The 27,957-nt window shown below is 52.6% G+C and overlaps 1 protein-coding gene across 1 annotated transcript in view; it reads left to right on the forward strand.

The window, feature by feature from the left end:
* Positions 1–375: 375 nt before the first annotated feature.
* TRIM62 (tripartite motif containing 62) overlaps positions 376–27,957 on the forward strand; it is a 37,918-nt gene continuing 10,336 nt past the window's right edge. The window contains exons 1-5 of the mRNA XM_027516599.1: positions 376–484; positions 915–1,440; positions 16,019–16,114; positions 21,159–21,415; positions 22,527–22,642. Coding sequence (XP_027372400.1) covers positions 1,033–1,440; positions 16,019–16,114; positions 21,159–21,415; positions 22,527–22,642 — 877 coding nt within the window. The 5' untranslated portion in view covers positions 376–484; positions 915–1,032. The remainder of the gene's footprint in view (positions 485–914; positions 1,441–16,018; positions 16,115–21,158; positions 21,416–22,526; positions 22,643–27,957) is intronic.

Consider the following 27,957-nt stretch of genomic DNA (forward strand, 5'->3'; position numbering starts at 1 on the left):
TTTCTCGAGTTTTATCTTTACATTTTATGCAAAAGTTGTATTCTACGCAGATTAAACAACATACCTGTGTTTGTTTTAATACAAAATATTATTTTTCACCAATCTTCACATTGATGATCCAAAAAGATCCTGTACTCCTTACCCTCTCAAAATAGAGGCCCACTTCTCCCGCCTCCCCTCCCCCGCCCACCTCCGCTGCAGGGACGCCAAGCGAGACCTGGATGTTGTTCCAAGTACAGACCCTGAAGGAACAGCTGGCTTTCGCACCCCTGGGAGCTGGGGAATGGTGGGGGCGGGGAGGCGTTTCGCAGGCTGGAGTCCCGGCCCTGCCCCTCCTCTCCCCCGCCCGCCGCGGGGGCGGAGTCACTGGGTCCCCGCCCGCGGAGGCGGGGAGGGAGCCGAGGCCGCCGGCAGCTTTGGCTCGGCTGGTTCCGGGTTGAGAGGCTGCGCTGGGACCGAAGCTGTGGCCTCTGAGCCGGCGAGGGTAAGAGGCCGCGCGGGGACGGGTCTTGGGGCCGGGATCGAACAGCTGAGCTTGCTCACGCCCCTCCTCTCCTCTGCCGGGAACAGCCGAGGGGAGGCTCTTCCCCCTCCCCGAGAATTCCCCATCCCCAGCTTCTCCCCCTCCCCCCACCGCACCCATCCTGGTATTACAGCCCCCCAAGGCCTCCGCCCCCCTCCCTGATCCTCTTCTCTCAGCACCCATACCTCGGGACTGCCCCTTTCCCTAGACTCTTCTTGCTGGGAGCACCCTCCCCCAGACACCCACGGCCCCCTCCCTCCAGCACCCATCGCTCCGGGTCACCCACTACCTCGAGACCACCTTCCTGGGCTCACTTCTCGGATAGTCTCTACCCCGGACCTCTTACTCGCATTACCCCGCTCTCGGACAACACCTCTTCCTTCTCTTGTAGCTCCTGCTTCTCCGGGCCTGCTCCTGGCACCCATTCCCAGGAGCTGCCCCCGACAGCGCCGCGCTCTCCCCGCCGCCCCCTGCATCTCGGGGGACCCTCTCCCACCGCCCCTGGCGCCATGGCATGCAGTCTCAAGGACGAGCTGCTTTGCTCCATCTGTCTGAGCATCTACCAGGACCCGGTGAGCCTGGGCTGCGAGCACTACTTCTGCCGCCGCTGCATCACCGAGCACTGGGTGAGGCAGGAAGCGCAGGGCGCCCGCGACTGCCCCGAGTGCCGGCGCACGTTTGCAGAGCCCGCGCTCGCGCCCAGCCTCAAGCTGGCCAACATCGTGGAGCGCTACAGCGCCTTCCCCCTGGACGCCATCCTCAACGCGCGCCGGGCCGCGCGACCGTGCCAGGCACACGACAAGGTCAAGCTCTTCTGCCTCACGGACCGCGCACTGCTCTGCTTCTTTTGCGATGAACCCGCACTACACGAGCAGCACCAGGTCACCGGCATCGATGATGCCTTCGAGGAGTTGCAGGTGAGCTGTTTGCTCGGCCTGGGGCGGGGGGCGGGGCGGGGCCGGGGGCGGGGTCAGGGCTGGACCGCGCGGGCAGGGCCCAGTCAGAATTGCCATAGGGCGGGGCCGCCGGCAGGGTCAGGGCCCTATCAGAATTAGGACGGGGCGGGGCCGCGGCGAGGAGGCGGTGTTGAGGGTGGGGCCTTGAGCCGAGTTCTCCAGGCTGGGTCTCAGAACTGAAGCCGGGAGTGGGTCCATGGCTGGGGAGAGAGCCCCAGTGGAGTGCGACGGCGGGGACAAATAGGATCAGAGCTGTACTGGCTGGGGCAAGGTTAGGGACGCGGCCGAATCTGAGCTGGGCAAGGGCAGGGCCACTGTGGGAGGTCCTAGAGTGGGACCTGGAGACAGGGCCCACATAAGAATGGTTCAGGATTGAGTTGGGGACAAAGACACAGGTGGGGAATGGGAACAAAGTCAGGACTGGACAGGGGTTGGGGCCGCCGTCCGAGGATGAGTCTGGACTAGACATTGTAGCTGAGCTGCAGGTTTTGGGGCATGATGTCCTTGGGGGTTCGATCAGGTGTGCATCAGGACCTGGGGATCAGTACCTGGGCTAGATCACTCTGAGCAGGTCAGGGTTAAATCTAAGAGAGGGTCTAAATGAGGGTCAGCAAACTGCTGAGAGAGTGGATTTGGGTGCCAGGGGCTAGGGCAAGGTGTGTGAGGGTCTAGGCTGGGATCAAGTTCAGATACTGTAAATATCATTCTGAATTGAAATCACAGTAGAGGCTAATTGAGAGTGAGATAGGACCTATAGGCTCAAGATCTGGGTAATAAGACCCTGAGGTGAGGTGATTCAAGAAAAGAGAAAGAGTGGACCTCTAGGAGTTTCCAGGGACTTTTAGTGACCTCTTTAGCTCTGTCGCCCACATCAGGACCTTGAGGACTATGTGAAACAGTACATGCAGGGTAGCCTGATCATAGTCAGCCTAGGACTGTAATTGATCTCCCTGCAGCCTTCCCATCCTCACTGACCGACTCCTGTTCAACTCTCAAAGCCCTGCTCAAATGCCCTCTCTGTATAAGCCTTCTCTAAACTCCAAAACAATAGCATTAGCACTGCAGTCTTTGTTAATAAGTATAATATTAAAAAAAAAAATAGTGTTCCAGGAACTTCTCTGATGATCCAGTGGCTAAGCCTCCACACTTCCAAGGCAGGGGGCTGGGGTTGATCCCTGGTCTGCAACCAAGAGTTTGCATTGCTGCAACTAAAGATCCCGCATCCCATAACTAAGACCCGGCATAACCAAATAAATAAATAAAAATAAATATTAAAATAGTGTTCCAAGATTAGCTATAATTAGGAAATAAAGTACATTCTCTATACCCTCCTTGGAGAATTCTCAGTGTACATTTGCATATTAAAGGCTTAGAGAAATCTTGTAGCAAAGAAACCCATCTTGCTGTGTTTAATAAAATGATTCCCAAGCTTTTTGTGAGCCTGGAATCTCTTTCTCAAGCTAAACCATTTAAATCTAGCAAACCTTGTGTCTTTGGCCTCAGGATACCAGACTAGCACACAGTCACCAAGAGAAGGGACAGTCTCTTAGTCGTCATATCTGTGGACCTAAAGCCTGGCACAAGGCCTGGCCCGCAGCGCACATCAGTAAAGGTTGAATGAATGACCATCCCTGACCTAAGTTGGCCCAGACTGTAGAGCCTTTGGAAGCAGAAGGTTTTTGACTCCTTAAGCAGGAGCTAAATGACTATTTTCCCTGTTGTAGGGGGTCACCCCCATTATACATGAGTCTCCGTGAGCCCGCCTGCATCAGCAGATACCCTGGCCCTAGGAGAAATGACCCTGTGTTCACCTCATCTGCTCCTTGTTCCTTTAATTCCCAAAACACCGCTGACTCCCTTTCAGTTTGGCTGTGTGGGGATGGAGAGCAAGAGCTGGGGGCTCTGGGAGCTGGCACAAGGATGGCATTGGCCCTCTACTCCCAGAGCCCCTTGTGCCAGGCTCTGGTGCTTCCATCTCCCCGTCTATGAAGTCACTTAAACAGGGAGAAGGAGAGAAGCTTGGACAGGACTGAGCACAGGTAGTAAGAGACTGGAGGGACTCTGAAACCATCTGTCCATCCTCTTCATTATGTAGACTCGGAGACAGGTCCAGAGAGGTGATGCAACATACCCAAAGTCACACTGCCAGATAGTGAGAGAGCCGGCCTAGAAAGCTCAGCCTGACCCCAGCCAGATCCCGTCCCTGCCACTCAGCCCCTCGTCTCTCTGTCTGACTTTCTAGCTAGGGAGAACTCTGCTTTCCAACATTTGAATCCCCTGTCTGCAAACCAGCAAATCCAAATCATGGTGTTGTGGGGTTTTGTCGTCTGTTCCATGACCTGGGGCAGGCAGGAGAAAATGAATATATATTTTCTCCAAATGTTTATTGAAACACTGTCATTCTTGGGTGAAAAGAAAAATAAGACTGCTACTCACTCATCCTCTAGTGTACTGTCCTGGGGTCAGTTACATTTAGGTTCCAAACCTTCCTTCAGCCCTCTCTGTCTAATCGGCACATTTCTTCATGGAAGCCTCCAGGCTCTCGCCTGTAAACTGGCATCAGAATGATTCTTTCCTACCAGGATTTTCACGAGGCTGACCTGAAATGAATCTGCTATTGAGATGCCTGGCACAGGTTAGGGGCTGGGTCAGCACGCACTCCCATCCTTTCTCCTTCTACGTATGAGACCTCAAGTGCCCAGCTGGGCAATTGCCCAGACCTGCCTCTCACCTGAGAAGGAGGCCTTGTTTTGGTACCTCCTTTGGGCTTGGCAAGAAAGTGGCAGAGAAACATCCTCTCCTGTGGAGAAGTAAGCTGCTGGGTGAGGCTCAAGCCACTCCCCACCCCCATGACTCCCTCTCTGTTCATGGGGAAGTGGGGCTCATTAGCTATTTATGCACTGGAAATGAGACTGGGCTTGCCTGTCACACCCCCTCCTCTCCCAGCAGCTGGTGGCTTGTCCCCAGGGCTCCTGAGGCCTGGGCTGGGCCCCTCTCCTGGAAAATAACAGACTCCGAGCCAGCAGGGCCTTGGAGATCATCTGGTACAAACTTCCTTTGACAGATGGGGAAATGGCAGAGCAGGGAGGAGAGGATCCTCCCCTTTCCCAAGGCCCTGAGGCCAGAAGAGGCTACTCCTGGCTCATCAGGAGTCTCCTCACAGCTCCCCCCTCCCCCCACCTCTCCTAACAGTTAGCCTGGAGCTGTTTTCATTTATTATAAATCCTAGACGCAGCAGAGGAGAGAGGTAGACTCTGGCTTTGTACTCAAGCAACTCCAAGTCTGCAGTACCATTTCTGGCTCTGTGACCTTAGGAAAGCTCCTTATCATCTCTGAGCCTCAGGAACCTCCTTCACAGCATGGGAATAACGGGGTTGAATTCAATAAGATGACATTGGCCAGAAGTTGGTGCTGCACTTGATGCATAGTAAGCACTCAATACATGACAGTTCTGGTTTGTTACATCGTACTTGGCACTATTAACATTTGGGGCCAGATAAGTCTATGTTATGCAGTGCTTCCCAGGTGGCACAGTGGTAAAGAATCCGCCTGCCGATGTAGGATGATGCAGGAGATGCAAGTTGGATTCCTGGGTCGGGAAGATCCCCTGAAGAAGGAAATGGCAACCCACCCCAGTATTCTTGCTGGGAGATCCCATGGACAGAGGAGCCTGGCAGACTACAGTCCATGGTATTGCAAAGAGCTGGACACCGCTGAGTGACTGAGCACGCACACACACAAGTCTATGTCATGCAGGGCAATCCTGTGCACTGTGGCCTGTTTAGTAGCATCCCTGGCCTCCACCCACTGGATGCTAGTAGCGTGACCCACCCCAAGCTCTGACAGTCAAAAATGCCTTCAGGCTTCATCAAATGTCCCCTAGGGTAAAAATCACAACAGGCTGAGAACCCAGGCCTGGAGAAGTCCTACTCAGCTTTCCAGGCTCAGCTCAAATAGCCCCTCCTTCATGAAGCTTTCCCTGACCTGCAAGTAGAATGGCTTTGTACCCTAGATTCCAATACTGGGGTCAGATCCTGGCATCCTCACCGATAAGCTGTGTGTCCTTGATCCAATCACTTCATTCTCTAAGCCTCCACCTGCTAACATGGGGATAATACGACCATCATGGCAAGGATGTCGTAAGAGGGAGGTTGTATCAAATGTGCCTGACACTGTGCTTGGCATACAGTTAGTGGTAGCAATTTTTAAATATCTTTATTTTTTCTGAGTATAAAATTAACATAAGAAACAGAGCTATATAATGTAAAAGTTAAAACCCCCCCATAGTCCCACCCCATGAAAAATAGGATTTTTTTCTTAAAGATTTGTTTACAGTTCTACAGAAATTTTGTCATGTAAACAGTGTGTGTGTGTGTGTGTGTATGCCTTCCCTTTTTTTCCACTGCTGAGCACTGGCCCACAGAGCAAAGTGGAGGGAAGGAACCACCATCTCAGAAGGGTTTGGGGCTTCTCAGTTAATATTACTGAGTCCTAAGTGCTAAGCACTTTTCGTGTACTGACTCATTTAATTTTTTTTTCATCTAATGTTTTTCATAACACCCTGTCAAATGGGTACTGTAATTTACTCTTTTTACAGATAAGGAAACAGAGGCTCAGAGGAATTCTGTGACTTGTTTGGTCACCCAGCTGGTAAACAGCAGGGACAGGATTTGAAGCCTGGCTGAGTGGACCATGCATAGCCTCTGAGCTACCTCTCAGGGCCAGGTGGCTGTCTCCCCCGCACCCTGCCTGTCTTTGTAGTTCAAGTGTACAGGGTCAGGCTCCGGACATCGTCTGCCTGTGCCAGCTGATGCTCCAAGGGCAGGTGCTGAATGTCATCTTACTTGGGCACAGCATCCGGCTCTCTGGCCATCTCAGCTTCCTAACCTCCAGGCAAGGGGTTGGATGCAGTCCCAGCCACCCCCTCCAGGTCTCATGTGACCGCTGGAGCCTTTCCCAAGGCCTCCTTCATGCCAAGGGAGACAGCAGTGGATCAGCCTTGGATGGGAGCCCTGAGGAGTTGGGCATGGGGCTCCAGAGACCCCCGAGGCAGCCACACAGGGAAAGAACAGAGCTGAGGGACTGGATTCAAATCCTGACACTGGCTTCTTCCAGCTGAGCAGAAGGTGCTGCCTTCTCTGCACCCTCTCCCAACCTGGGAAGTGGAAATCAGAACAAAACATAAAGAAGGAGAGCGAGTTGCTGCCTATCCAGAGACAGCTGGTGTGAAGGTGCTTTATTTGCTACTGTGGACAGCTGGGCTGTCTGTGTCTGGGGGAAGTGGCCTCTGCTGTTACTTTTGCAGGAGAGGGCAGGACTTGTGTGCACAAAGCAGGCTCCACTGGGGCAAGGCTGCCAGTGAGTCAGACCCACGGCCGCAGTTGGCATCTCTACTTCCCTCTTCACAGGTGTGTGTGGGCAACCAGGAAAAGCCCAGTTCATCCAGAACACCTTGGCTGAGCACAGGTCATGGGGCTGAAACTCAGAATGGAAGCTGGGGACCCCAGGATGTTTATTTTCTAGAGAGGAAAGGATCGGGTAGGAAGTGACAACAGAAACAATAACAACCCCATAAAACGAGCCAGAGTGTATTGGACCATTGTTATGTGCCAGGTGCTGTTACGGGCCTCGAATCCTTACAGAAGCCCTTTTTCTTTTCCCCGCTCCCCGAGTGGGACTAGGATCAGCCCCATTTCACAGATGAAGATGATGAGGCTGAGAGGCTCAGTAACTTGCCCAAGATCACGCTGCAAGTAGGAGGCAAAGCTGGGTCAGACTCTGGTCTGACTCAGAATTCTTCCCCCCTCACCAACACCACCCTAACTGCCTCAGGGAACATCCAAATGAGACCTCAGAAATCCGCTTCCACCCTCTCCCCACTGTGCAAATGGGGAAACTGACTTGCCCAAGTTTGGTCCAGAGCCCAGCTCCCTGGAATCTCAGTCCAGTGCTGTTTTTACAGCATCATTTACTTTCTGGACCTTGAATTCTGTTTGAACACAGAAGTGGTTGTCAAGGATGTGGAGATGGTGTCCTTCTTGGATTCAGAGATTTAGTCAGTAATTTACTCGGTTGACACTCCTCTGCTGGCTCACTGAGGGCCAAGGTCCTGGGCCCAGGAGAGAACAAGACAAGCTTGGCCCTGCTGTGGTTCTTGGGAGACAGGCCTATAAGCTGCCGCGTCATGTCCTAGGCTCCTGTGGGCACAACTGAGGGTTGGCCAGGTTCCCCAGCTGACAACTGGGTCTTGAGAGCAGAGAGAGGAGACGTTACACAGGGAGAAACAACACCCACGGTCCCATGTGCAGGGTGCCGGGGCAGATACCCGTTCTCGTTTCACCCTCACAGCCGCCCTAGGAGACAGGTCTCATTGCCCCATTTTTCACATGAGGAAACTGAGGCTCAGAAGTTGTGCCTAAGGCCACACAACCAGTACATGTTGCTGAAGCCAGAACTTGGACTCAGATGATGATCTGAGTCAGCCAGGGACAGGCATGAAGGTGAGCCGGCGGTTCATCGTGACTGGAGGGCGAAGGGTGGGAAAGGGGCTTGAATGCACCAGTCCTGCCCAAGGAGCTGGACACCAGTCCTGCCCAAGGAGCGTGGACTTGACCCTGGAGATGCGGGGGAACTAGAAACAGGCTGGAGCAGGCAAGGCGGGCCTGGTCAGTGTGCCTTAAGGGGTGGTGTGTGGGTGGGCCTGGTGGGCAGCCTGGAAGAGGGGGCACAATCACGCGGTGCTGCCCTGCCAGAGACCCTGAGGCTCAAAGTGGGCAGGGCAGGCTCAGAGGCCGAGAAGATGCAGCAGGGTTCAGGTCTGACAGAAGAAACAGAAACAGGAGAATCAGGGGTCTGCAAATAGAAGAGAGACCTGGGGGAAGGGAGAGAAGAGGCAAGTTCAGTGTGCCCTGTGAAGATCTGGGGCAGCTCTGGGCCAGAGGAGGGAAGAGAAGGCAGTACTGGGTGTGGAGGAGGGGAGGAGTCTTGAGCACCAAAGGGTCTTGAGTACCTATCGTGAGCCACGCCATGCTGGGCCCTTTCAAGGGTCTCGTCTCATTTTATCCTCATCACATCCCCTGCCAAGTGGCTCTGGTCCTCGTTTTATAGATAAGGCTCTGAGAGGGGAAGATGTGATCTACCCAGGGGCATGCAGCCAGGATTTGAAACCAGGTTTTTCTACACCCAAGTTCATGCTGTTACCACGGGGCAGAAGCGTGACACGGGTGTGAGGGTCCCTGAAGCTGGTGGAGATGGCTTCTGGCAGCACCTTTATCCTCTGGGCTGGAGGAGGAATGGCCTTGCAGGAAGGGAGGTCTGGCCTTGGGGGCCTGTGAGCCCTGGCTCTCTGTCCTCCCCCACAGCTGCTGCCCCAGGCCTGGCCTCTCTGTGCATGCGGGAGCCTCAGAGTCTCTCAACTGACATATTTGCATAATTGTGTGCTTAGGTCTGCACCAGCCCTAACTCTGCCCCCTCTCCAGCGGCTCTGCCCTCAGGAGGGCGTCCCCCCACCCCCCACCCCCATTCCTGTTCTGCCCCAGCATTGATGGGCCTGCAGAGTCCAGCTCCCCCAGGCTGACCTCCAAGGCCAACTCCACCCCACACCCTGCTGCCCTCATCCCAGCCAGCCCCACTGGCCTTTCCAGCTTGAGACTCCACCCACATACCTGACTCCAGCCACCCCCAACTGCCCCTCACTTCCTGCACACACCTGTGCCCCTACCTGACCAGTTCTCTCCACCTGGAATGCTCTGGCCCCACCCTGGAGACTAGAAGGGACCCTGCCCAGCCATCCATCCATCTTCCCAGATCTTTCCGTCAGAAATAAACTCTCTCTAAGAAACTTCCTATTTCACATACAATTATAATTATTGTGATGATAATGACAACTACGAGTGGCTGAGCACTTCCTGGGCCTCCGGACAGGTCCTGTATTAAGTCACCTAATCCTCACAACAACCACAGAGCCGGTGGTGTCATTAGCTGTACTTTATAGATTTGGCAACTGAGGTGGGAGGGAGTCACAAACACAGCCGGGCTCCTGGGTGTTCCCTCCACGTTTATCCTGTTCTCCCTTTGCAGTCTACCTGTTTCTATTTCTGCCTCTCCTACTCACTGCAAACTCTCAAGGGCAAAGGCTGTCTGCAGCCCCCCAGCCCCCTGGAGTGACTGGCCTAGAGCCTGACTGTGGGTGCCCAGACGTGATTGCTGTATTGCTGACAGAAGGACCGAGTGGTTTCCAGCATGGATTTTGGAGTCACTCAGATCCCCACTCCTGATTCTTACAAGCTCTGTCCCCTTTGGCACACTGCCTGACCTCTCTGAGACTCTCTTTCCCCCTCTGAGAGACCGAGTGACAAAGGCACCAATCTCATGAGGTTGTTGTGCGAACTAAGTGACACGCTGACTGTGAAATTCAAACCTAGGCCACACTGCCTCCAGACCCGGTTCTGAGCCTCCAGGAGGGTCAGTGTCCTTCCGCACAGTTAGCTCTATCACTTAGGAGTTCGTCAACAGCTTCGTTTCCTGTCTGACATCTGCTGGGAGATTTCCCAGTTGGTTCTCTGTCAAGCCGTGTGGCCATGGGCCACTCAGTCCCTTTTTCTTGGACCTCAGTCCCTGTTCTAGAAATCCAGATGGCTGGACTAGATGGTCCCTGGGGCCCCTTCCTATTCCGGCCGTCTGAGGAGGAAAGGAGGGGCCTGACACAGCAAACCATAGGGACGTGGAGAAGTGACCCAGGAACCTCACACGGGACATGGTGGCCCCCCGTCTCCCAAGCACCCAGTGTATGCCAGGCTCTCCACTGTAAGGCTAAACAACACTTCTTACCGTTATCTCATTTCACCCTCCAACCCTAGGAGATATTGTTATCCCCATTTCTCAGATGAGGGACTGGGGCCCAGAGAGGTTAGGTTACCTGCCCAAGATGACAAAGCCAGTCTCCTAACCCAGGGGGTCAGGTCTGATCCCAGGCCTGGAAGGAGGGAAGGCAGGGTGAGTAACAAAGCCCAGGCTGCTTCCTAGTCCTGCTCTGTGGGTTCTACATTTTGTTTTTCCTAACTTAGCTGTTCCCTCAGGATCTGTAGCTCACCTGAGGAGAGCTGCCTGCCTGGGGACTCTGCCCACCCTTTCAGAGGTGAGCCCTGACCCAGCCTAGCCTCTCCCCAGGGCAGATTCATGATATAAACTCTGTGCCTGGCCCTCTCCTAGGTACTGAGGGTGTGAAAATCTCTCAGACACAGTCCCTGGCCTAAAAGCCTATACCTCAGAGGGAAGACTGACAGATAACCTTGCTGTTAAGATGCAGCATGTGCCTGATAGTGTGAGGGAAGGCTCTGCACACAGGGATTGTCTGATGACAGAATGGAGTTGAGATATGGATTCTCAGTGGGGGTGATGTCTGTTCTAGGTCTTCCAAGATAAGCACTCACCCCACTCCAGCACTCCTGCCTGGAAAATCCCATGGACGGAGGAGCCTGGTGGGCTGCAGTCCATGGGGTGGCTAAGAGTCAGACACAACTGAAGCGAGTTAGCAGCAGCAGCAGCAACAAGTAGAGAAAACCATGTAGCTGAGCCTTCCAGATAGAGGGAACAGCATGTGTAAAGGCCTGGTGGAGGTCACTGCAAGTTGCTTCATGCATCTAGAGCAGCACTGTCCAGTAGAACTTTCTGGAATAATGGAAGTGTCCTGCATCTGCACCATCTGATACCATAGCCACCAGTCACCTGTGGCTGTTGAGCACTTGAAATGTTCACTCTAGTATAGCTGTTGTTTTTCTAGCTCTAGTATAACTGTTGCTCAGTTGTGTCCAACTCTTTGCAACCTCATGGACTGCAGCACACTAGGCTTCCCTGTCCTCCACCAACTCCCGGAGCTTGCTCAAACTCATGTGCATTGAGTTAGTGATGCCATCCAACCATCTCATCTTCTCCTGCCTTCTCCTCCTGCCTTCAATCTTGTCAAGCATCGGGGTCTTTTCCAATGAATTGGCACTTCACATCAGGTGGCCAAAGGATTGGAGCGTCAGCATCAGTCTTTCCAATGAATATTCAAGGTTGATTTCCTTTAGGATTTACTGATTTGATCTCCTTACTGTCCAAGGGACTCTCAAGAGTCTTCTCCAGAACCACAGTTCAAAAGCATCAATTCTTTGGCATTCAGCCTTATTTATGGTCCAACTCAGTACAGCTTAGGAACTGAATTTCAATTTTATTTTATTTCATTTGAATTTAAATAACCATGTGTGACTAGCAGCTACTGCATTGAATGTTAGGTCTGGATGAAGAGAAAAGGCTGGAAAAGAAATCTTGGGTCAATACTGAAGGACCTTGAATGCCTCACTCAGGCTTGGTGCCCTTTTCCCCAGAGTACGTGTGTGCTCAGTCACTCAGCCGTGTCCAGCTCTTTACAACTCCATGGACTATAGCCAGGTTCCTCTGTCCATGGAATTTTGCAAGCAAGAATACTGGAGTGGGTTGCCATTTCCTACTCCAGGAGATCTTCCTGACCCAGGGATTGAACCAGTGTTTCCTATAGCTCCTGCACTGGCAGATGGATTCTTTACCACTGAGCCAACTGGGATGCCCTCTTCTCCCCAGACAATGTGGAAATCCTACAGAGGGCCCTGGGGAGGAGATGCAGGAACACATCCATTCTGGAGAACCATCATCCCAGCTGCTCTGTGGGGCAGGGAGGAGCCTGGAGCCATGGCCCAGAAAAGAAGTGATAAAAACTGAACCGGGGTGGTGGGTATAGAGAGGAGAGGACAGATTCCAGGGCAAGCCCGATGACCGATTGGATTGGTGACTGGGCCATGTCAAGGGTGACTCCTAGATTTCTGGCTTGGGTAGCAGCAGGGGTAGGGGGTGTGCCCTGCACAGAGATGGGGAACATGAGAGGAAGGGCAGTTTGGGGTGCCATATCACTATTCCAGCTTTCACTGTGATGTAAATGTCTCTGTCCCTGTCTCCCACCCTCCCACCCAGCCCATCTACACACCTCCTGAGGCTTCATAGATTGGGACTCGCCCCCATCCTTCTCCCTGTCACTGACACAGCAGCATGTGGGGCCCAAAGAGGCCTCATTCAGCACATGTTTGTGGATGGATGAAAGAGTGTTCCATTGCTCCTGGGATCCTGTTGTTCCCTGACCCTGAAAGCAGGGAGGAATTTGGCCATGTCCCTGGGGTGCCCTGAGCAATGTGAAGAACGTGGCCTCCAGGGCAGTTTTCTCAGAGAATCTGAAGAAATGCCTGAGTGGTTGGGTCTATGAGGGCCACCAACCAAGAGAGTTGTAGCATTTGGTTCATCTCCTCAAACTCTGCATCTCAAGCAGACTGTCCCAAGCTGGACAGACCCAAGGCCATCAGGGAGGAGCAGTCATTTTGTATTCGTAGGTGAACGTGATCTGTCTATTCCAGTGGCTCAGATGCATGAGAATCTATTAGGAATAACTCCCAACTGTTAGTAATAGAGAGCTGCCCAAAGTAACTGAAATTAGGTGAGGGTGTATTTCTCTTCCACGTAAAACAGGTCTATAGGAAAATAGCCCAGGCAATGGTCTGCCAGGGCCAACTTGCCCCAGTTCCTGAGAACTAAATGTGCAAATCTTGTCTCAGCTCTGCGTCTGATGACCTCACTTGGAGAGCTTGAAATTGGCTTTGAGGGAGCCTTTACACCATGGAAATTGGCCAGCGCTATAAACTGAAGCTGTTTATCTTTTTTACAGAGGGCAAGCTTCCTAGCACATCCCTGAGTGCAGTGATGGTGTGGCTAACCCATCAGAGACCCAGGCTGCTTCTTCCTTCTGTTTCACTAGTTTCGGCCTGTCATATCCGCCTTTCTGGTTGCCTTATGGCCTGAGATGGTACTAGAGTTCCAGTCGTTAATGTCTGTGCAAGCTCTCTACTCCCATAAAACTAGCTATTCCGAGTTTTCTATCTAACTTGTATTTTCAAGGCTGGGTCTTCATCCTTCACCTGTCATCTGAGGTGTGCCCTCCATAGAGAAGCCTTCTCTGACACCCTACTAAATTCATCACCCATCCTACGCGGCTTTATTTTCACTAGAGCATAGACCATGTGTGCATGCTGTGCTGCTTCAGTCGTGTCTGACTCTTTGTGACCCTATGGACCATAGCCTGCCAGGCTCCTCTGTCCATGGCATAGACTATAATGGATAACTATCTGAAGGCTTCCCTGGTGGCTCAGTGGTAAAGAATCTGCCTACCAATGCAGGAGATGCAGGTTCAATTCCTGGGTCGGGAAGATCCCCTGGAGAAGAAAATGGCAACCCACTCCAGCATTCCTGCCTGGGAAAACCTATGGACAGAGGAGCTTGGAGAGCTACAGTCCATGGGGGTCACAAAAGAGTCAGACATGACTTAGTAACTAAACAACAATATTATCTGTCTTCCCCACTAGACTGGAAGATCCCTATCAGTAGGGACTATGTCTGTCTGGTTCTCTGCTCTGTTCCCAATGCCTCACACTGCCTGGTACATCATAATTGCTCAATAACTATTTGTTGAGTGAATAAGGGATAGTAAGCACAGATCATTTTGTTTTCTACATGCTTCCCTTAGCGTGTCATTGTGACCATTTTCTCACATTGCTATCTAGCCTGTAAAATTAGTTGGATTAGATGTTTTCAAGGGCTCTCCCTGCTCTGACGAGACAAGTGATAAGGAGGTGGGGTGAACAGGTAAGTCAGCTCCCTGGCACCACTCACACCCCAGGCTGACTAGAGAGCCCAGGCCAGAAGCTATTTCCATGGAGATTCACTCCCAAAGAAAACTTCTTGGAGCCTGATTTCAATGCCAGGCCATTGATGGGTGCAGGGGAGATAGAAAATGGTAGGGTAAGCCCGCCCTGCATGGGGATGGATGAAGGACAGCCAGAACGACCAGCTGTGATAGCATGGACTAAATGTCCAGAAGTACTGGGAGCCAGGGCCTCCCAGGTGGTGCTAGTGGTAAAGAACCCACCTGCCAATGCAGGTAGACATGAGACACAAGTTTGACCCTTGGGTCGGGAAGATCCCCTGGAGGAGGGCGTGGCAACCCACTTCAGTATTCTTGCCTGGAGAATCCCATGGACAGAGGAGCCTGACAGGCTGCAGTCCATAGGGTCGCACAAGAGTAGGACATGACTGAAGCGACTTAGCATGCACACACTCACTGGGAACCATCCATCTCTATGCCCCATTCATTCATTTGACAAATAATTATTGAGGCCCTACTGTACGCTGGGCACTATCCTAAGTGCTGGGGATAGAACAGTGAACATGTCAGTCAAGACTCTTGCCCTCCTAAAACTCACATTCCAGTGGAGGAGAGGAACAGTAAACACACTGTCAGATAAATAAGCAAGATCGTGGAGACCATGGAACAGGATGCGATGGAGGGTGGAAGGGATGCCACTGTGCGGGGCTGGTGAGGCAAGACCTCTCAGAGGAGGCAGCATCTGAGTTGTTACGTTAATGCTATAGAGGAATGGGCGGGGAGGGGGCGGGTGGCTGTGGGGTTGTGGATCTGAGAGTGAAGTGCACCAGGCAAAGGAAGCAGCAAGTGCAGTCACAGGGCTGAAACAGCCCAGAGTGAGGAACAGGAAGATCGCTTTGGCTGGCTGGGATTGATGGGGGAAGGATGGTGGAGACAGCGGTGGGACGAGCATGAGGTCACTGAGACACTTGCTTCAGGCACAAAGCTGAAGCAAATGCCCCAAAACTCAGTAATCAAGATGAATAATTTTTAATGAAATTTTTAAAAATCACAATTAATGCCCAAAAAACTGCATGATGAACAAAATATCAGATTTGTAAATAGAAACAAGATGACTAGCCATGTCTTACTGAGCCATATTGGAACCAGAGGCAAAGGAAAAATTAGTCATAATGATCCTGTCCTTTAAAATTTTGACATGTTGTCTATCATGGATTTTTGTTGTTGTTCATTACTGAAGAAAATTCATCACCTGGTGTCATGATCATGGTCTCCAGAACTAGACTTCCTGAGTTCCAATTCTGGCACTACCTTTCCGTGCTTAGCTGTAAGTTTGGGGTTATTGGGAGGATTAGATGACCCCATACAAGCTAAGGTCTGAGGACAGTGCCTAGCCCAGTGGAAGTGCTCAGAGGATGTGGGGAGTTTGTCACAGCCCTGGACAGTGGTACGGCCTTGGTTCCTGCCAGAGGATTCTAAGCAAGGAGTCTTGACCAGCACATCAGGGGGTCTGAAAGTATGTGGAGGTGGATTGGAGACTGGGGGGCCAGAAGCTCCTAGAATGGCCCTAGTGGAGGCTGTTACAAAACTCCGGATGAAAGATGGGCACAGACTCAGGAGATACTTGGGAGACAGACTCTACAGGACTTCGTGGTTGTTGAACTGTGACGGGAGGAGGGTGCTGGGGCAGGGGAGGCACGGGGTCAGGACAGCTTCCAGCGCCTGCAGCAGTTAGCCCTGGTCTCTGCATCACCGTCACCAGGAAATACCGGGCTGGCTCTGGCCTGCTCTGCCATTCCTGTCTTGTCTGTGTTCCAGAGGGAGCTGAAGGAGCAGCTTCAGGCCCTTCAGGACAGTGAGCGGGAGCACACAGAAGCGCTGCAGCTGCTCAAGCGACAGCTCGCAGAGACCAAGGTGAGCCTGGCCTGGAGGTGGGGGCGGGGCTGCCAGAGGTGGGGGTGGAGCTTCGTGGAGGCGGGGCCAGTTGGGCACTTGAAGGGCGGGGAATCGAGCCTGCTGCGGGGGAGGGGCTTCGAGGGTCCGAGCTCCAGGTGAGAAGGGTAGGGCATGCGAAACGTGGAGGCTGGGGCTTCTGCGAAGGTAAAGGGGCAGGGACCTTCTCCCAGATGACAGAAGGAAAGGATATGGGCTGGTGCCCGGGGTTAAGGATAGGATCCTCGCTCCCTGCTTTGGGTGAAATTTGAGGTGGGATCAGGGACCCTCTAGGAAAACCCTGACGTCCTACCGGACTGGAAGAAGGTACCTAGTCTCTTTTTCCTCTCCTGTTATTAAACACACCCATTTTCAGAGTTAGCAATCCCTCCAATCTCTTGGAGACAATGTTCCCTCCAAGCCCTCCTGATGATTTGTGGCTCAGCCCTGGTATAATCTCCTCTCCGAAACTCTGATGAAGATATAAACAGTAGGGGCAAACCCTGCAGGCTTTGGATACGATGGTCTCAAAAGAAAAGTCTTTTTCCTTGAGCCGAGAGGAAGGCTATGGGGTCTGATCCAGGCACTCCTTGCTGTGTGACTTTGGGTAAACTGCATACTTTTCTGCACTCTTAATCTTGCCATCTGTGCAGCAGGGACTCTGCCAGGCTCTGTCCAGCCGTGCTGTTCTGGACCCTAGCACACTTCCAAGGGGCTCCTTCCAAGTCCTCCACAGATATCTCTCTAACTGAGCAAGGCTTGCTTTACTCTCTGCTGTCCTTCTGGGACCACGCACCAGGGACCTAGACCTGGCTGCTAAGCTCTTGGGTGATTTCATTGACCTGGTAGCTCAGTGGTAAAGAACCTGCCTGCCAGTGCAGGAGACAAAAGAGAAGTGGGTTCAATCCCAGTGGGTTGGGAAGATCCCCTGGAGGAGGGCGAGGCAACTCCCAGTGTCCTTGCCTGGAGAACCCCATGAACAGAGGAGTCTGGCAGGCTACAGTCCATGGAGTCGCACAGAGTCGGACACGACTGAAGTGACTTAGCACACACAGCACAGTGCTCCATTTGCAGAGATGCCGCTGCCAGCAGCAGCTGGAAGCGAGCCTTAGGAATGTTCTGGGCCTCCAGAGGTCACTGGAGAGGCCATTGGAGATTCAGACTTGTGCCCCAGCTTGGCTGCCAACCCACTGTGGGGTCTCAGGGAGGTCATGACAGACATTTCTTCAGAGAACATTCTGGAGTGCCTCCAGGCAGGCCCCTCAGTGGGCAACAGATGAGAAACAGACCCAGAACTCCGGCATCTTTGCTTCTCACAGCCTCAGTTTCCCACCTGCAGGGGAATCCGGTACCTCTCAGGTGAAGAGAAGCAAATGGAAGCCTCTGTCTGGGTGAGAGGGGAATATTATGGTCTGTTTTTCTCCCCAGCATTCTGTTCTTCTCTCCAACCACCCCCCCTCCATTGTTTTTCTCCACTGACCTCTTCTTCCCCTGCCTTCCTGTCCATCTGTCTACCTCTGGGGGGTCCTGTGGGGCCACCTTCCCCTCCAGTTCCCCCAGCCCTGCTTCCTGTCTGGACTGGGGTGTTTATACAAGAAATGCCTATGGATGCTTTGGAGGTCATATTTCACCTGGTGCCTGACTCGGCTCAGCTTTCTTGCGGCGCCTGCCCCTCCAGTGGCCCGGCTTGAGGGCCCGTCTGATCTCCCTCCCCGGGCCCAATGTTTTCCTTGGTCGGCCCTGACCGAGTGACGCATTCTTGGCAGGGTATTTTTCTGAAACAGCCCCAGCTCCTCCGAGCCCCAGTGTGTTCCCAGGGATATGGTGGGCTGAGGTGGGGGCTGCTTTCCCAGTCGAGGCACTGAAGGGATTGGGGGTGGGGCAGGCCTGGCTCTGTCCTAGAAAAAACTAGAGTAAATGGGGCACACCAGTTTAGCTGAATCTTTCTCTGTGCTGGGAATTGTGTTCCCCATCCATTGTCCTGCTGAACTGCACAGAACGCCACCTTCATGAGCACAGGATTCCCCAGAACCGATACACTGTCCGGCACACAGTAAATCAGTTCAGTTCAGTCACTCAGTCATGTCCGACTCTGCGACTCCATAGACTGCGACACACCAGGCTTCCCTGTCCATCACCAACTCCCAGAGCTTGCTCAAACTCATGTCCATTGAGTCAGTGATGCCATCCTATCATCTCATCCTCCGTCGTCCCCTTCTCCTGCCTTCAGTCGCCTCCTGCCACAATTGTGCCTTCAATTGTGCCTGCTGCCACAATGATAAATAGTTGTGGAACAAACGAGTGAGGAAAAAACACACCTTTTGAAGTAGGAATTGTTGTCTCCATTTTATTAGCAAGGAGACTGAGGCATAGAGAGATTGTGGGACATGCCTGAGGCCCCATGGCTAGTAAGTAGCTAATTGAGAGCTAGTTCTGTCAGATCATAGGACATATTCCAGCCTCACGCTGGGTTGTCCTCAGCAAGATCTCTGGCTCTGTGGTCTGCAAGCCGGGGAGGCCTAGAGAACCCATTAGGGACACACTTAGGGCTCCTAGGGTGGCTGTCACTCTGATGTTTCACTTCTGAGCTGCCCTCTCCCAGCTTCTTTCTCTCCTCTTGTGTTGGAGACACTGGGCCCCCACCAAGAAAGATGATGGAGTCTGCACCCACCTCTGCATATCAGTCTTGGACGAGACCCTTCCCTCCTTCACCATTCAAGCAGGTTCTGACTATCAACCTTGTGCCAGGCCCTGGGATGGGCACAAGGAGTGCAGGGTTAAGAAAGATGTCATTCCCACCCAGGAGGGGTTCATTCATTAGCTGGGGAGCCACATAAAACGTGGGGCAGCATATTAAGAATATTTACAAAATATTGGGAACATTTAGCCTGTTTAACTGGCTTCAAAAGTTAGGGAAGGTATCACAGAGAAGGGAGCTTTTGGTCTGGGTCTCACAGGATGAGTAAGAGTTTGCCAGTTGAATAAAGCATTTGCTGGGGGAGGGGTCCACTCTAGGTGGGTAGACTTACAGTGCAATGGCACTAGAGTGGTAAGCTGGGATTAGAGTAAGGACTTTGAATTCCAGACTAAGGAATTTATCGCTGTACTAGTCATTAAGGCGCCAAGAGATGTTCCTGAACACAAGACTGACTGTGGCCCAGTTTGCACTTTAGAAGGATCACTCTGGTAGCAAGTTTGTTGGCAAAGATTAGGTGTAGTTGACACATTAAACCAGTGAGTTGGTGGAACCCAGGGGCATATGTGGAGGAGGCAGGTGGAAAGATGACTGTAGCGCTCAGGAGACATGTAAGGCCTTCAAGATGGATGGATCTGGAAAGCAGCCTCAGAGCAGCAGGAGTTGAAGACGAGGGAGGGCATGTCATGTATGAACAAAAGGAGCAAGGACTGGATGAGTCCTCAGGAACAGGGATGGCAGGGAGGGAGCAGCCACAGCGGTGGGAGGCAAACCAGAATTCTCGATTGGTAGAGGCTGGCTGTTGGGCCAAATGCTGCTGCAGACTGGCTGAGGAGGAGCCAGAAGGGCTGGCCATGAGATTTAGGGTTCTTTGGAGGCAGCAGCAGATGGTCCAGGGCGGGCAGGCCCCATCTTCCCCACCATGACCTGCCGCTGCAGGAACCTCACCTTCCCTGGGTGAGGGGGCTCCAAGAGGCCACAGGCAGCCTGGCCCCTCATCCCCAGCCTCTCCCTTCATCACCCCCTTTGTCTGCCTGGCGAGCTGGGTGGGCATGCGCAAGGAGGCTGGCCCACTGCCAGCAGCTCTTCCTGCCGGCCCACAGCCACGACCAGGAGGGAACAGGCCCTAATTGAGCCTTTGTGGAGCTTCCCACAGAGCCCTGGGCACTGAACACAGCGGGGTCTCTGACTCTGTGAACTCCCAGTCAGAATCCCACAAAGTCAAATTGCAGAGGCAGGCCCCACATGCTGCTGCTGCTGAGCAGCCCTTTTGTGTCCTGTGTCATCCTGCCTCTTGCTGTCCCCTCAGCCCGTCCCCCTCTCCACCCCCAACTGACATCCTGCTCACCCTTCAGGCCCCAGCTCAGCAGCCATCTCTCCACGAAGACTTTACTCTCCACGAACAGGGATGTGCCTGTTCCAGTGTTTAAATAACCAGGCTCTGGGGCTGTACCTCAAACAACGTCATGTACGTTGTGAACCTCCCCTCACTTATCGTAGCCCTGCAATGTCATTGTGTTACCCTCTTCCCAGATAAGAAAACCAAGGTTTAGAGATACCAGGCGACTAAAGTTGCCACAGCGGGAGACCCAGTGCCCTTGGGCACTGAAGCTATCTATGCCTTTTACCACTCAACCCCCCCTTGGGCCTGGCAGTGCCCTTGGAGACAAAGAGAATCAATCAAGTCCATGCTTATCTTTCTGTGACAATGGCTTTAACCCCCAACTCTTGTTCCCTGGCAAGAGGGTCTGGGGGTAGTGGGACAGGTTGCGTGACCCCCAGACTTGCCCAGTGTGTTGCCATTTATAAAGCTCTCTGACATCTGTGACCTCCTTGGCATCTTTGCTTAGGCTGCATGAGTGATGTTTTTTAAAAAATAAAAATTTCCCTGTCTCCTAGACTGAGCTCAGCATCTGCTCCCTGCCCATCCCCCCATATCTCTGGCCCACTTCCTCATCCCTCCCGTCCCCAAGCCAGAAATCCGGATATCATCCTCACACCTGTCTCTCCTTTACCCTTACAGCCAGTCAGTTGGTCACCAGGGCCACCGAGGCTCCCCCTACAGATGTCTTTCAAGCCATGTCCGTCTGCTGCTCCTCTAGCTCAAGCCTCATTGTCTTGCCTGGACCACTTCATTTGTTTCCTAACGGAGACTTTGTTGTCCCTGATCAGGCCAGTTCTCTTCTGCCGCCATGCTTTTTGCCATTTCCTCACTGAACGTACCTTTCCCGCCCTTTTCTCTCTGCGTGCCAAGACCCTCAGTTTCCTCCTCTCACACAGGGATCACCCCGTCCGTTCTCCCTGACTAACCCCTGATGACCGTGTTCACAGTCTTCCACCAAAAGCCTGCGGACCACCATCGGGGAGGCGTTCGAGCGGCTGCACCGGCTGCTGCGGGAGCGGCAGAAGGCCATGCTGGAGGAGCTGGAGGCAGACACGGCTCGCACGCTGACCGACATCGAGCAGAAAGTCCAGCGCTACAGCCAGCAGCTGCGCAAGGTGCAGGAGGGGGCGCAGATCCTGCAAGAGCGGCTGGCTGAGACCGACCGGCACACCTTCCTGGCCGGCATGGCCTCGCTCTCCGAGCGGTGAGTGCCTGCCTGCCCCAGCGTCTTCTCCACATGGGGCACCCCTCCCCGGCCCCTGTAGGATGCAGGGAATGGAGGCGGATGGGGGTGGTTAGTGGAGAAATCATTCATTCAGATCTCCATCAAACGCACAGGACATCTGCTCTGTGCCATAGCCTGGGGTGAAGGCTTTGTGTACGCACGCTATTTTATACATCATATTTATAATCCTATAAGATAGTACTTGTTTTGCGTGATTTGTATTATAAATATACATTTTATAGTATTTATCATAACAACTTTACCCTACTAGCCCCTTGGAGGTCGTCACCGCTGTCATCCCTATTTCACACATGTAGAAACTGAGGCACAGAGGAACTGGAGCAACTGGCAAAAGCCCTTCATCTAGTACGTGGGGGAGCCAGGATTCAAGCCCAGGTCTCTGGTTCCATGGCTACCTTTAATAATAAAACTTGGGACTTCCCTTGTGGCCCAGTGGTGAAAACTCCTTGTGCCCACTGCAGGGGGCAGAGATTCCATCCCTGGCTGGGGAACTAAGATCCCACATGCTGCATAGTGTGGCCCCCCCAAAACAACAAATAAATAAAACTTTAAAATAATAATAACACTTAATTATTGGTTTTCCCTTGTGGCTCAGCTGGTAAAGAATCTGCCTGTAATGTGAGAGACCTGGGTTCGATCCCTGGGTTGGGAAGATCCCCTACAGAAGGAAAAGGCTACCCACTGGAGAATTCCATGGACCATATAGTCTGTGGGGTTGCAAAGAGTCGGACATGACTGAATGACCTTGACTTTTACTTTCAATGACCAGTACTGATAGCTGATGTCATGTATTGTGTTGACCATGAGGCACACACTGTGCCAAGCGTTTTACATGCATTAAGCCTCACAGTGTTCACAAGCCTAGGAGGCAGGTGTTATCATAGTACCCATTTTAAAGATGAAGAAACTGAGGGTGATAGCTAGAGAGTTAGGAAGTGGTAGAAGCAAGCAGTTGAGTCTGGGTATGGCAGACTTCCCACGCATGGCCTCTCCCTATGCCAGCGACCCTGAAGGTGCTGGGATGGGAATCCAGCCCCCAATGTGGTCTTCTCTCTTGCTCTCTTTCCAGGCTCAAAGGGAAAATCCACGAGACCAACCTAACCTATGAAGACTTCCCAACCTCCAAGTACACAGGCCCCCTGCAGTACACCATCTGGAAGTCCCTGTTCCAAGACATCCACCCAGGTAAGGCCCTTCCTGCCACTCACCAGAGGGCCCAGGAAGAGGCAAGGATCATCACAGGTTGGAGCTGGATGGGCCACTGCCCAGTCCAGCCCCCTGCTCTACACACAGCATGGGGGCAGGGAAGAGGGATGGGAAGGGTGCCTTAATAAGCGCCTACTATGTTCCGGGGCCTGTGCTGGGCACCTGCAGTAGCTCAACCCAGGGAATCTTTATAATGATACAACTCCAGGAGGTTGGTTCTACTAGTGAGCCCATTCTCTAGATGAAGAGACTGAGGCTCTGGGCTGTTCACTCATTCACTCTATGAGTACAGAAGAGATCAAGCACCTGCCTCATACCAGGCACTATTCTAGGTACTGAAGATAAAGCAGTGAACGAAACAGGCAAAACTTCCTACCCTCGTGCATCTCAGTTACATCCTAGGGTGTGAGAGAGAAAGAAAACAAAATTAAATAAGATACATAGTTTATTAGATAGTGATAAAAGATGAGGAAGGAGGCTAACAGATGTTGAGGTAGGATAAAATGTTTAGTAGTGGATTCAGTCAGAAGACCTCCCGGAGAAGGAGGGAGTAAAGGCCTGAAGGAAGAAGGAGAAGAGTGAGCCACGTAGATACCCTGGGAAGAGTGCTCCTGGCAGTGGGAATGGCAAGTGCAAAGGCTCTGAGGCAGGAGCAGCTGGGCATGTTCAGGGAAGAGGAAGGAGACCAGTGTGGCTGGAGTGCAGTGAGTGAGAAGGAGAGTGGAGGTAGCAGTAGCCAGACCATGAGGGCCTGTGGGCCCAGGTGAAAACTTTCAATTTTGTGCTGAGTGAGATGGGAGCCAGTGGAGGGTCTGCGACAGTAACGTCAAGTAATGTGAGTTTTTAAGTTCTTGAAGTATTCCTCTGGCTGCTGAGTTGAGAATAGACGCGAGGAGTAAAGGGTAGAGGTCAGGAGCCTCTTGCAGTAATCCAGGTGAGAGGTGGTGCTGGCCTGAAGCAGGGTGATACCAGTGCACATGGTGAGACGTGATTGGATTTAGGATCCATACTGAACAGAAAGCCAACAGGAGTTTCTAATGCACTGGATCTCAGATGTGAGAAAGAGGGAAAAAAAAAAAAGGAAGACTACAATGATTTTGGCTGAGGTGACCGGGAAGATGGAGTTGTAAGCATGCGAGGTTCGTGATGCCAATTAGATGTCTCAGTGCAGATGTGGAGAAGGCAGTGGAAATGACACGTATGCAGTTCAGGAGGAGGGTCTGGGCCAGTGGTGTCCGCATGTGGACGGTACCGAATGAGCCAGGAGGAGATCACCTAGGAGGTGAGTTGAGGGTAGAGAGAAAAGAGAGAGGACCATGCTAACAATTGGAGCCCTGGGGTCCTCCTAGAAGTCAAGGACAGGAAGGGGACCCAGTCAAGGAAACTGAGAAGGAACAGCCAGAGAACAGGAGGGAGACCTGGTCCATCCTGGAAGCCAAGTGGAGAAAGTGTTTCGAGGAGGGGAAGTGGCTGGTGGTGGCCAGGCTGCAACGCCAAGTGTGGGAGGATCAGCACTGACTGTTCTCTTGGTCCCGATGGCCTTGACAGGAGCCACTGTGGTGGAGCAATGGAGGCAAATCCTGATTAGAGGCCATCCTAGAGAGAATGGGAGAGGAAGTGGAGACAGTGCTTTCAAAGAGTTTTATTTATGGGAAGGAGAGAGTGTGGTGGGAGCCATTTAAGATAGAAGAAATGATAGCATATTTGGGGGGAGGGGGGCTTTCCTGGTGGCTCAGCTGCTAAATAATCCACCTGCAAAGCAGCAGACCCTGGTTCGATTCCTAGGTTGGGAAGATCCCCTGGAGGAGAGCATGGCAACCCATTCCAGTATTCTTACCTGGAGAATCCCCATAGACAGAGGATCCTGGCAGACTACAGTCCATGGGGTCGAAAAGAGTCGGACATGACTGAGCAACTCAGCACAGCACGTGGGGGAAGTGGGGCACAGAAAAGATGCAATAGAAAAAGGTAGAATTGAGGATGAATGAGAGAGCATTGCTGGAGTGCTGTCAGGTGTGGGGTCCACCCCAGCCTCTGCTGGGAGCCCGCAGAAGGTAGAATACATGGGCACCGAAGCAGAGGGGCAGGTGGTGGGAGCTCGTGGGAATTGTGTTCTGATAGCTTTGCCTTTCCCAGTAAGGTAGGAAGCAAGATCATCCGGTGGGATGAAAATGGGAGGTTGGCTGAGAGGGGAGAAAGTCTGAAATGGATTTCTAGTAGAATCAGTAGACCCTGGGACTCTGAGATCAACATCTTCCCAACATTACACAACCCACCAGGGCATCAGTCTAACCTACTGGCAGCAGGGAACCTTCTGTGTTGAGTCAGGTGCAATGTCCAATAGAGAGGAGACAAGGATGCAGAGGAGACTAGTCCCTAAGAGATAGACACTATTATTATTTTTTAGATGAGGAAACTGAGGCACAGAACTGTTAGGAATTGGTCATGGTCATAACCTGGTAAATGGTACAACCACGATTTGAACCAGATCCATCAGACCCAAAGGGTGTCCCCTTCCCTACTAAGCCTACCAGGCATTCTCTGGCCTCATACCACCAACCCAGGAAGGCTGCTGGGGAGGCTGAGGCTCAGAGAGGCTCGCCGATTTTCCCAGGTCACACAGCAATCAGAGCTCTTTGCACCTGTCTGGATTCATTCTTTCAATCTACAAACATTGGAAGTCCTTTGAGGCACGTTCAGGAGAGACAGATGAGACAACAGACCCTGACAGTCCATGGGAAAAGGGCCATCATGAGGGACTTACACAGGGCCATGGGAGCCCAAGAGGCAACAGGAAGCTCTGGGTGGGTCAGGGAAGGAGCCAGGGGAACACTGAGCAGATGGTGTTTGCACTGAGCACTGAAAACTGAAGGTTTTCCCACTCAGGGAGGATTCGGCCTAGAGGTATCCCCAGACAGTCCCTGGCATTGAGAACAATACACGCAGAGAAGCATCCCAGGATGCTCACGATTGGCCTCCAGGTACAGATGGAGAAGGACTGAGGATGATCACTGAGGGTGTGTGTCGGACAGGGATGGGGCTCCCCTCTAGGTGATTGAAGGCCGCCTCTGATGCATCATGACCAATTTCACAAAGATGAAGGGATACCTCCTAGTACCCTTTAGTCTGGATCTGTGCCCTCGTTGACAAAGGGGGCAGTAGTTGGGGGAAGGGCCCATTTTCCAGCCAACTGGGTAGGGCTCTGGACTATCCTCCTGGGGTGGGGGTGGGGGGTCTCTGTGTGCTCCCAGCCTTGGAGGGACCTTCACAGTGGGACCCAGCAGGATGAGGGCCACGCATGGGTGAAGCGGCATAATTCAAAGAAGCAAGAAGCCCAGCCAAGGGTCCTGACCCCTCCCCTGACCCAGGGAAGCCCCTCAGGCAGATGGTCTCAGGAGCTGATTTATCTCAGCTGCCACCTGCCCCACCCCCATCACAGCTCAGCAAGGCAATCCAGGCAGTTAAACCTTATATATCAAGGCACTGTGAGATCTGGGCCCTGCCAGTCTCTCCTTCTCCCTCTACATCACACCCAGACACAGTGAGCCATCTTCATGTCTTACATGAGCCATATTCCCTCTCCTGCACACTTTTCTCACTTTTGCACAAGCAGTTCCCTTAACCTAAAACCCTTGACACAAACCTCAGTCTTTGAGAACTAACTCCTACTCTCTTTCACATCGTAGTTTATAAACACCTCCTCTGAAATGCCTTCCTGGATTTCTCCAAGTAGCCCTGGGCTTTCCTGGTCTTGCTGTCTTATTAATGTCTGCATGGCTGTCTCTCTCACTAAACTGTGAGCTCTAAGAGGTCAGGGGCTGAGTCTGATTCATCACTCTACATCCCCAGCAGCCAGCGCAGTAAATGTTTGTGGATGATTGAATAAAGAAATGAATGAGTCCTGGTCTCAGTTCTGTTACTAGAATAGCCTGGTATTAAGTAGGTGCTCAGTGATTATTTGTTAAATGAAGGAACTTGCTGCACATCCTTGGATAAGTCCCTTCCTCCCTCCAAGCCTCTGTTTCCTCCTCTATTATAGGGATACTAGTGTTCCCTGGATAAGGCAATGGCACCCCACTCCAGCACTCTTGCCTGGAAAATCCCATGGACGGAGGAGCCTGGTAGGCTGCAGTCCATGGGGTCGATAGGAGTCGGACACAACTGAGCGACTTCACTTTGACTTTCAACTTTCATGCATTGGAGAAGGAAATGGCAACCCACTCCAGTGTTCTTGCCTAGAGAATCCCAGGGATGGGGGAGCCTGGTGGGCTGCCGTCTATGGGGTCGCACAGGGTCGGACACGACTGAAGTGACTTAGCAGCAGCAGCAGCAGTGTTCTCTTCTTGACTCCCCCGCAAGAGAGCAAACGGATGTGGGAATTTGCATTGCCCCAGGGCAGGCTTTCTCAGCCTCAGAACTATTGACATTTGGGGCTGGATAATTCCTTGTCTTGGGAGCTGTCCTGTCCATGGTAGGATGTTTAACAGTATCCCTGGTCTCTACCCAACTAGATGCTACACACACATACACACCCAGATGTGACAACCAAATATATCTCATTCATTGTCCAATGTCCCCTATGGGGCAGATCCACCCCAGTTAAGAATGACTTCCCCAGAGAAAGCAGCCTGTAGCAGAGGGGCTGAGAGAGCCCCAGTGTGTGCTCTGAACATCCTGCCAAGGATAGCAGCCCCTGGGGGTTCAGAGAACAGTGGCCTGGTTAGCGGGGCCTCTTCCTTTGTCTGTAGGGCCTGTGAAGTCACTCTGGCTCTTCTGCCAAAACCAAGGCCCTTTATGTCTAGATGGGAGGGGCAGGCGCCCCCAGGGACCTAGCCCTGGATTCTAGCAGCTTCCTGCCTACCTGCCTTCCAGTTCAGGCTTCCTACTGAGTCACCAGAGAATTTTATCTAGCACCTGTTACTCCCCTGCTCTGGAACCTCGACTCTCTACCTCCCACCCACACCCCTGCCCCACCCCTCAGCTGACACTGGAAATCCTCCTCCAACTGCCTGGCCTGACTGCCCCATCTCCTGGGCACCAACTTCCTCCCCACCCAGGACAAGTGGCCATTGTCCAGAGGACACCAGACACTGCTTCCTTTGCTCCTGCCACCTCCCTCTCTGGGCTGCTTTCTCCTCCCCCTGCTTATCTGAATCCAATCATTTTGGGTTCCAGCATATTCACTGTCAAGCTGTGTGACCCAGGGCAGATCTCCACCCTGTCTGAGCTTGTTTCCTCATCTGTGAAACAGATGGTGGAAGGTGTGATTTATGCCCACGGTAGGTAGGAGAATT

The sequence above is a fragment of the Bos indicus x Bos taurus genome, chromosome 2 (assembly GCF_003369695.1).
Source record: "Bos indicus x Bos taurus breed Angus x Brahman F1 hybrid chromosome 2, Bos_hybrid_MaternalHap_v2.0, whole genome shotgun sequence".
Taxonomy (NCBI): domain Eukaryota; kingdom Metazoa; phylum Chordata; class Mammalia; order Artiodactyla; family Bovidae; genus Bos; species Bos indicus x Bos taurus.